General features: G+C 43.7%; 2 protein-coding genes across 4 annotated transcripts in view; both read left to right on the top strand.

Moving 5' to 3' along the window:
- The first annotated feature begins 447 nt into the window (after positions 1 to 447).
- On the top strand, positions 448 to 2,134 carry LOC123075606 (protein ALP1-like). 2 transcript variants are annotated; one of them, XR_006436185.1, is made up of 4 exons: positions 448 to 581; positions 1,026 to 1,102; positions 1,239 to 1,739; positions 1,828 to 2,134. XR_006436185.1 is itself a non-coding variant. In XM_044498199.1 (2 exons), exons 1-2 carry the CDS (start codon positions 1,239 to 1,241, stop codon positions 2,071 to 2,073), a joined length of 747 nt encoding a protein of 248 aa, XP_044354134.1. In that variant the 5' UTR covers positions 1,171 to 1,238; the 3' UTR covers positions 2,074 to 2,128. The 2 variants fall into 2 exon arrangements, 1 of the variants encoding a protein (XP_044354134.1); XM_044498199.1 differs by lacking the exons at positions 448 to 581; positions 1,026 to 1,102 and having other exon boundaries at positions 1,171 to 1,739; positions 1,828 to 2,128.
- A 6,031-nt stretch (positions 2,135 to 8,165) lies between these two features.
- The window catches only part of LOC123187137 (uncharacterized), a 3,434-nt gene continuing 2,349 nt past the window's right edge, over positions 8,166 to 9,250 (top strand). For both annotated transcript variants that reach the window (XM_044598921.1, XM_044598916.1), the window contains exon 1: positions 8,166 to 8,364. The gene's annotated coding sequence lies outside the window, so the exon portion shown is untranslated. The remainder of the gene's footprint in view (positions 8,365 to 9,250) is intronic.

Below are 9,250 nucleotides of genomic sequence, written 5' to 3'. Positions count from 1 at the left end.
GGAGTCCCCGATCCAGATCGGGATCAAGCGGGAGGCTTTGGGCACGGGCGGCGGCGCGGTTCCGGGCCCGGGGGGGCTCACGTGGGCTCCACGGGCCGCGGCGGTGGGAGGCTACCAGGGGGCACATGGCGGTGCTTGAGTGGCTGTGGCGGGTGCTGGAAGGTGAGGTGGCGCGCGGGGGTTTGCCGGGATGGCGGCTGAGCGGCGGCTGGGTGGATTTGGCAGCGACAAGTGGCGGGGCAAGGGTGGTCGGGCGCGGACATACGCAAAGGATAGGGATAGCCATATTTAGAGTGGATACCACATGTTTGGTTCATGGACGAGGTTGGACGAGGCAGGACGTGGATAACCAGATATTAGGAATATTCGCCAAAAATCCGGCTCCGCGCGCGCGCGAAAATCTCGCGGACATGGGCAGCCAGGCTCGCGCCGAAACGTTTTCGGCCTCGCCCACCTCTCCAAAAAGGCCCCGCCCACCTCTCCAACCTTATCTTTTCCCCCTTTCTTCCCTCAAATCTCTCGTCTCGTCTCCCGTCGGTGCCGGCGGCTGCAAATCGAATAGACGGCCGGCGGATCTCAAGGTCAGTGCATTGGTGCTATCTTCTTCCTGTCCTTAGTCCTTCGTTCGAGATTTCCGCGGCGGCGGCGGCCGCAGATGGGTGTGGCGGCGGCGACGGCCGGTGATGGGTGCAGCAGCGGCGGTTGCCGCAGCTGGGCGTGGTGCCGGTGGCAGCTGTAGCTGGTGGCGTGGCGCGGGAGGTAGATGCAGGGGCGGCGCGGGAGGTAGATGCAGGGGCGGCGTGGGAGCAGATGCGCCTTGCACGTGGGTAGCAGATGTAGGAAGCTGGCAAACTGCGCAGGCGTGCTTGCGTACATGAGCTGCTGCTCGTGGTGTGAACGTGTGTGTGCTGTGTGCTTGCGTACAGGAGCAGCTGGGCATGTTGATGGGGCTGTGCATGGTGCTGCTGGTGTAAACTTGTGTGTGGTGTGTGTGCGCGCTGATGTTTGATTTGTTTTTCATACAGGAGCTGAAAGGGAAACGGCAAGGCTGATGTCAGGGGCTACATCTCCCTCCTCTCTTTGATTTTCTGCAAGATCAGAGGTAACTTGATTACTAGTAAAACCAAATGTTCCTCGTATGTACTGCTTGACTGATTATGTGCATGCTGAGTTGTTTTTGTTAAAGTAATACCATTTGTAATTGATGAAGTAATGTCATTTGTACCATTGCATTGTAGATGGACAAAAAAACAAAGATGTTAATTTGTGCGGCAGCAGCACAATGGTTTATCAATATGATAGCTTTGGTTGTCCAATCTAGAAAAAGAAAAAGGAGAGAGGCAATTACATATGCCCCAATTGATGAGAGAGATAGGATGAGAAGAGAGTACTTTGATAACAAAGTATGGAAGAATGACACAACTTGTGTGAACATGCTTAGGCTTCGGAGAGCTCCTTTCTTTCGGTTTTGTCAACTATTTAGAGATTGCAATTTGCTAAAGGACACAATCCATATGTCCATTGAGCAGCAAGTAGCAATGTTTTTGCACACTGTTGGTCACAATGTTCGGAATAGAGTAATTGGTGGGAATTTCAGTAGATCTGGTGAAGTTGTTAGCCGCTATTTTAAAAAAGTACTCCATGCAATTGGTGAGCTTCGAGATGAACTTATTAGGAAGCCTTCATTGGGGACCCAAAAGAAAATAGAAGGAAACCATCGGTGGGATCCATACTTTAAGGTATGACACCGAGTGACAACTACATTTTGTCAGTGTAGGAACAAATCTGTTTAGATCTTAATTTTTTGTTTTTATTTCCACTTAATAGGATTGTATTGGAGCTATTGATGGTACACATGTACGTGCCTCTGTTACACTTGATATGGAGGCTGCCTTTCGTGGTAGAAAGAAATATACTACTCAAAATGTGATGGCGGCTGTTGATTTTGATCTTCGATTCACATATGTGTTGAACGGTTGGGAGGGGACAGCACATGATGTTGTAGTTTTACGCGATGCTTTAGGACGTGAAAATGGTCTACGTGTCCCACAAGGTAATAGATTAACCATGTAGATACATGTTGTCAATGGGATTTTGATATATATGTAAGTAACCCAAATGCTCCTCGTATTTAGGAAAATTTTATCTAGTTGATGCTGGATATGGAGCCAAACCAGACTTCTAGCCTCCTTTTCGTGGCGTGAGGTACCATTTAAATGAGTGGGGAAACAATCCTGTGCAAAATGAAAAGGAGCTGTTCAACCTTAGGCATTCTTCTCTTCGCACAACTGTAGAACGGGCATTTGGGTCATTGAAGAGAAGATTCAAAATCCTTGATGATGCCACACCATTCTTTCTTTATCCTACTCAAGTAGACATTGTTGTGGCTTGTTGCATTATTCAGAATTGGGTTTTAAATGATGGCATTGATGAATATATCATACCCGAGGATGAATGGGTGGCCAATATCACTCATGCTTCATCATCAACTGGCCAAGCACAAGAACATGCATACATGGCTAATTTTAGGCAAGGACTTGCTGATCAAATGTGGGAAGACCGACAAAACTATTTGCAGCATCAAAACATGTAGTAGCTACTATGTCATTCAAATGTGGGAAGAACTATTGTACTTTATTTGAACTATGTGTTTATGGGAATTTCATTGTAATGACATATTACTTGTTGTAATGACATACTATTATTGTTGAGTTGCTTATTTTCTCTCCAAGTACTTGCCGAGATTTAATTCTTTATGTTGAAATATTTGCTGAATTGCTTCTTTCTTTCCAAGTACCTGCTGGAATTTAATCTTTATGTTGAAATACTTGCTGAAATTCAATTCTTTATGTTGAAATACTTACAGAATTGCTTCTTTCTATTCGAATACATGTCCAATTTAATTCTTTATGTTGAAATTGGTTGCTGATTTGGTTCTTTCTCTCCAAATACTTGCTGATATGCTTGGTGAAATTGTAGGATATGGCTGCTAGGCAAATCTCATGGACACCTACCATGTCATCGTACATGCTAGCCCATCTATGTGGTTTGGTGACTGGTGGCCATAGACCAGGTACCTCCTTCAAGAATGTCCACTGGAATGGTTGTGCCGCTGCTATGAATGAATATTTTCAGCGCACCGACTTGATTGGAACTCACATCACAAATCACACAAGGACGTGGAAAAGGAAGTATAAGCAGATAGTGCACCTCAAATCATTGAGTGGTGCACTTTGGGATGAAGATAACTTTATGATTGTTCTTGATCATGAGCATTACACAAACCATATTAAGGTATCTATTTTTCTGCCCTTTAGTACTTGCTGGAATTGGTTCCATTTGTCCAAAATACTTGTTGAAATGAGCTTTCTAATGAAAAATACTTGTTGAAATTGGTTCCATATCTCCTAGTACTTGCCGTAATGATTTCTTTCATGCCCTATTACTTGCTGGAACTTTTTTACACTTCATTTCCTTGCTGGAATGAGTACTTTTATAGACCAATTCTTGCTGAAATAAGTTATTTTATGCATTACCACTTGTTGGACCTTATGTATACTCCATGCTAGTTGCTGAAATGAGCTTTTATAGCCAAATTCTTGCTGAAATGAGTTCTTTCATGCATTATAACTTGCTGGAATTTATTTATACTCACATTCCTTGTTGAAATGATTACTTTTGTTTACAAAGGACCACAAAGAAGATGAACCCTTCCTGAACAAGCCTATTAAACATTATGAGGAGATGCTGGTTATTGTTGGAGCAAGCATGGCTACAGGGCAATATGCAAAAGGCTCAAGTGACCCTTTAGCGACGGAGGTGATTGATCTTGAAGAACAGAAAACCAACAAAGCCGCTGCCTCGAATGAAGAGGTTGCCCAATCACACACTTGTGATGAGTCAGCTGCTCCCAAGTTGAAGAAAGTCAAAACTAATCCTTCTGCAGAAGATAGGATGGTTGCAACAATAATGGCTTCAAGTGAAAGGATTGTTGTTGCCATTGAGAAACTTGCTAGCGACGTCAACCCCGCCATTGATGGTCTTTGGGATGAGATGAAAGAACTCCCTGGCTTTGATGTGGATTCCCTTGCTCATTACTATGCCTATTTGGTTGACAATCCTCGTGTTGCAACGGCATTCAAGGTCCTGGGGGGTGTTCAAAGAAAGGTTTGGGTCTCTAGGTATGTGAAGAGTACCTTTCCTGAAGCTGAAGCATGCTGATCTTATATGGGTGTTTAACTTTATGCTTTTGATGACAACCAACAATGGAGCTATGGGTTGTATGGACTTGTTCTTTTGATTACAACCAAAACATTGAACTATGCATGGGTTGTATAACTATATAGATTTGATCTACTACTATCTGGAATGTCGAACTATGTGCTCTATGCACTTGTGTTTTATATATGGAAATGTTGAACTATGATGTGTATTGAAGTTAACATTTAGTTTGTACCACTGATGAGTTTGTTTGGGTATGATTGCTTCTTTCTACAATGTTTTTGTATCATATTTGATTGCCTCATATTGAAAAATGGGCTAGCCTCACCCACCAACCAAACAGAAAAATGGCTATCCCCAACCATGATTCATCCTTCTAACCAAACAAAATATGGGCTAACTTTATCCACACAACCAAACAGAAAAATTGGCTATCTCTATCCAACTGGATAGGGATGCCCATATCCACCTTAACATCTCCCTCTAACCAAACACATCCGAAATTGAAGCGAGGGTGGCGGCTGCAGGATCGGGAAGGGTAGGGGCTAGGCTAGGCTAGGGTTCCAAAATAGACAAGATGGGGATCTATTTATAGAAAGGGGGGCTAGGATTAGGGGTTTCGGAGCCCTCCGATCACGATCGGACGGTTTCGGACGCAAGGAGGGGTAGGTTGGGCCTAGAGGATGGTAGTGGGCTGTGGAGAGAGGCCTTGGGCCATGGAAGAGAAAAGAGAGAGAGGCCCGGCAGCAGTTTCCGGAGACCAAAAACGTCCGACAATAGACCAGCTACAGTGCCGCTGTATGTTTTTTTCGATAAAGGGCGCTTTTATTAACTCAAAATGTAGCATCGAGCGGATAGTGCCGCTATATGTTTAACAGTTGGGCTATCAAACGGGCTCCGAATGTGATAAACTTGGCAGGTGGCCTACTGACAACATAACAACACCGCACGCCAACTTTCATCCCATTCCGAGAACATTTTATCGCCACTTATAAAATAATATTTTCGGACGTGCCGTGGGCGTGTGCGAGTGTGTCTAGGCTCAGAACGACAACGGAAGGAATTGGGAGACCCGAACGGATGCAAATTTTGAAAACATGACGGCAATGGAGTGCCGGTGCAATGCGCATGATGCGTTGATGACATGATGAAATGCAGTAAACAAATAAATAACAGAGCTGACACGCAAAACATGAAAGGCATCTGGAGCGTCAGTCTTGAGGCGTCACAGTTCCATTGCAAAACATGGGCTTTTTTCATTTTGATAGTTTTTGACCATCCTACTTTGGTTTTTATAGGTTGTTAAATCAAGTTAGCCTGGGGAATTACTTGCGCATGGGAGAAGGATAACAAACACACAGAGAGATGAATGATTAAACCAATCTTAGTCTCTAGATGAAAATACGAATAGACTCTACAAACGACAACCTTACAAGTTTGATTCTCTCTCCGATGATGGAATGGACGATTATGTTGTAGCGGGAGCCAAGACGTTTCTATGTGAAGTAATTTCTCCTCTGAATCTCTCCTCTCTGCCATGGTCACGATCCGTGGTTAATCTGTTATTCTTCGCTCTATGTTGTCAACATGGAAGTTTTCTTGTATAGATGAGGGGGAGGTGGCTCCACCTGGTACGAGGAGCGGTATGTGCGGTGATGCTTGTACCACACGTCATTTCCTTCGATGGTTGCGTCAAATGAAGAGCTTTCCAATTGGAAAGTTGTCCATCTCCTCCTCTATTATCCAAATACATCTCTTGTTCCTTCTAAAAATGTTTGCTCTTGAAAAAAATGAAACATGGTTTTTATATTTTTGGCAAACAATTATTAGTAAATAGGAAAAAAAAAAATCAACAGAACCATGGTTTAGCCGACTACCCTCGGAAAACAATCATAAAATGGAGCCATCGTTGTACCATCCAAGATTGCCTGGGTTGGGCATTTTATCAACACAAAACATCTGGGAGGGAGATTGTGGTACTTAAATAAGAATTTGACAAAGCCTTCGATACAACCGAGCATTCCTCCATTTTGGAAATTTTGCATTATTGTGGTTCTGATGATATATGGCTTCGTTGGATGGAATTGATCCTTGAATTTGGTTCATCTGCTATTCTTCACAGTGGAGTACCGTGCATTGAAGTTCATTGCAAATGAGGAGTTTACAAGGATAACACCCTCTCTCCTCTACTGTTTGTCCTCACAACTGACTTGCTCAAATCCTTGATCAATAATGCTTGGCATGAAGGTATTTCGAATCTCACTATTGATCAACCTGCGGACGAAGACTTCTTGGTTATATACTTTCGCACCACTCACCACTCGCATGGCATGTACTTAGCCCGGGCTTCCTCTTGGCACCACTCGCCAAACGATCACCGAGCTTATGCCTCTTGTTCACAATACTGAACGTCAACTCCCGAGCGCGACATTCTGGCTAACTTATGGTTGTCATATTCATTTCATTAATTCCGTGCTTTCATGCTTGACATCTTTCTCTATGTGTGTGTTGAAACTGCTATTCAAACTCATTGATCACTTTGATCGGGTGCGTAGGCACTGCTTGTGTCACAATGTGGCTAACTGGGAGGTCTGCAACCACTATTTAGCCTCTTGGAGTTTGGTGTGTTTCCCTAAGAAAAAAGGTAGTCCCCGAGTGGTTGATCTCAAGGTCCAAAATGAGGCTCCAAATTCATTCATAAACTTATGCACAAACATGGCATTCCTGGAGTGATGCTTATCTGGGATAAATACTACACTGAAGGTAGTCCCATGCCATGCCCGTTGGTGGTTCCTTCCGTTGGCATGACACGTTCTCTCTAATTGATACATACAGAGGGATGTCCACATGCTTCAATAATGCTAGGACGGTGTGCTTCTCTGGCAAGATGTTTGTGAAGAAAATTAACCTTTATAAGAGGTATACGATCATTTGTACTCTTTTGCGTGCACCGAGGATGTCTCCATTTGCCAATTCATGCAAAACATACCCCGGAGTCTTAGTTCTTCTTGCCATTATCTTTGGAAGCTAGTGCCAACCTGACTAATCCATTGAGTTGTCTTGATTAGATGCACCTTGACCCCTTGGTCCCAGACAATTGGATTGTTTTTGGGGTGACGTGGGTTATACCATCAAAGTATGAATTGGGTCTCTAGGGTATGATTGAACATGCGGCTCAATGTTGGCGTCGACAACTATTCAAAGAGATATTGATCCTTGGGCCATGGAATATTTGGAATCAAAAGAACCGCTGCTACGTCGAGGGAATTCCTCCTTGCAATGATAATTGGCTTATTATGTTTAAGCAACAGCTCACTATTCTTGCGTTGAGGGTTAATCCCCCCTTCAGACATTTTTAGACACTTTTTAATTGTTATGGGTCCGTGCATAGTTCGTTCTTTTGTCCAAGGACCCTTTCTCTTGAGACAAAATGTCCCCTGTGATCTTCAGTAATTTCACAGTAGGAGCCTCTTCTGCTGTCATTAATATAAAAGGTTAAAAAATCAAAATTCTAACAATCAATTGACAAAAATATTCATAAAATTTGAAATGGTTCTTGTTCGCAAACAAATGTCCTCAAATTCTAAAACTATCGACGAATTTAATAAAATGTTTGTATTTTCAAAAAATGACCTTGATTTATAAAATGTTCATGCATATTAAAAATTCTTATAACTTACTAAATTTTGTTGAATATTACTACTCTATTATGTTTTATCTAATCTTGGAATATTAGTGTATTTTAAAAAGTGTCTCGAATTAAAAAAACTAAAGAGAGAAAGAAGAAAGGAAATGGTAGAAAATAAAAACGTAGAAACCCGTTGATGATACCGTAGTGTGTCACGTCGACTCAGCCGCCCAGGGAGCAAAGAAGAAGAAAGAGGAGGAGAACCAGGTTGGGCGGGCCGGCCCATTTAAGCCACGTATTAAGCGGGGCTCCCTGTTACAAATCATTTCCAAGGAAAAAAAAACAAATACAACCTGCCGGAACGCGCGCCAGGCTCGCCGGCGCCGCAGCCGTCGCCTCTCCGCGCCGACTCTCGGAAGAAAGAAGGCGCCGTGGATTCTCCTCCTTCGGCCTTTCCCTCCCCAGCGACGGCGCGGACGAGCATCCTCCTAGTCGCTTCGGCGCACCACCGCCAGGTTTGCATCTCTCGCGAGCTGATTTTCCACTCCGTCCGAAAATCTAGAGCTCGACGACGTTCGAGTCCCACTTAATTGGTTGCTCCTTTAGTTTCTGCGATCCAGCCACGTTGCGTTTCCTTGTGAAGCCGAGGTTTCTGGTTAGATGATTAATAGACGAAGGACATGCTCTGATATGAAGGCAAGGTGTTCGGTCAAATGCTTCCCTGCGGATGTTCTGTTGCGTGGAGCCACAAATGGTTTGCTACCTTTATCGCCATGCCCATGCCCATGTAGTCATGCTGTGTCCGGTCCTAGATTTCGTAACCTTGATAGTATGTTTTTTAAACCATCTAGCATTACGAATCTGGAGCCCGAACTGTGGGAGCAGATATGAACTGCTTCAACAGGTTTTATTTCTAACACGGTGCGGATTAAATCATACTCAAAACAACTTCAAGAACCTGTCGTATATTAATAATGAAGAGTGTGCATATATTCACAAATGGTAAAATCGGCACGGCCAAAAAACTGGCTGCCGGGGGAGGAGCCCGGAGAGAATTACATAAATAAAATCTGTCTCGCGAGGTCCTTACACTGGTGGGCCGTCATTTCTTCTTTATTTGCCGATGGCCAAGATGAGGATTTGTTCTGTAAAAGCACTTGGCTGGCTCGAGCATAGCATCTTAATGTGAATCATGAGACTGATCATCTTCTTTTTTCCTTCTGCAAGAACTGTTGTATATGGAAGGCAGAATTGTTTCTCTTCAGAGCATGCCAAACATGTTACAAAATGATCTACTATTAACAGACTTAGTACTATTCTTTAAAAATAATAGCTCTGTCTTCTACAACCGGACACACTTGATCCTGCAGTCTCCCACTGTGTCCTCCCCCTTCCTCACCC

This window comes from Triticum aestivum, chromosome 1A (assembly GCF_018294505.1).
Source record: "Triticum aestivum cultivar Chinese Spring chromosome 1A, IWGSC CS RefSeq v2.1, whole genome shotgun sequence".
NCBI classification, from domain to species: Eukaryota; Viridiplantae; Streptophyta; class Magnoliopsida; order Poales; family Poaceae; genus Triticum; species Triticum aestivum.
Note: the sequence above shows the minus strand (reverse complement) of the source record. Positions and strands in the feature narration are given on the sequence as shown.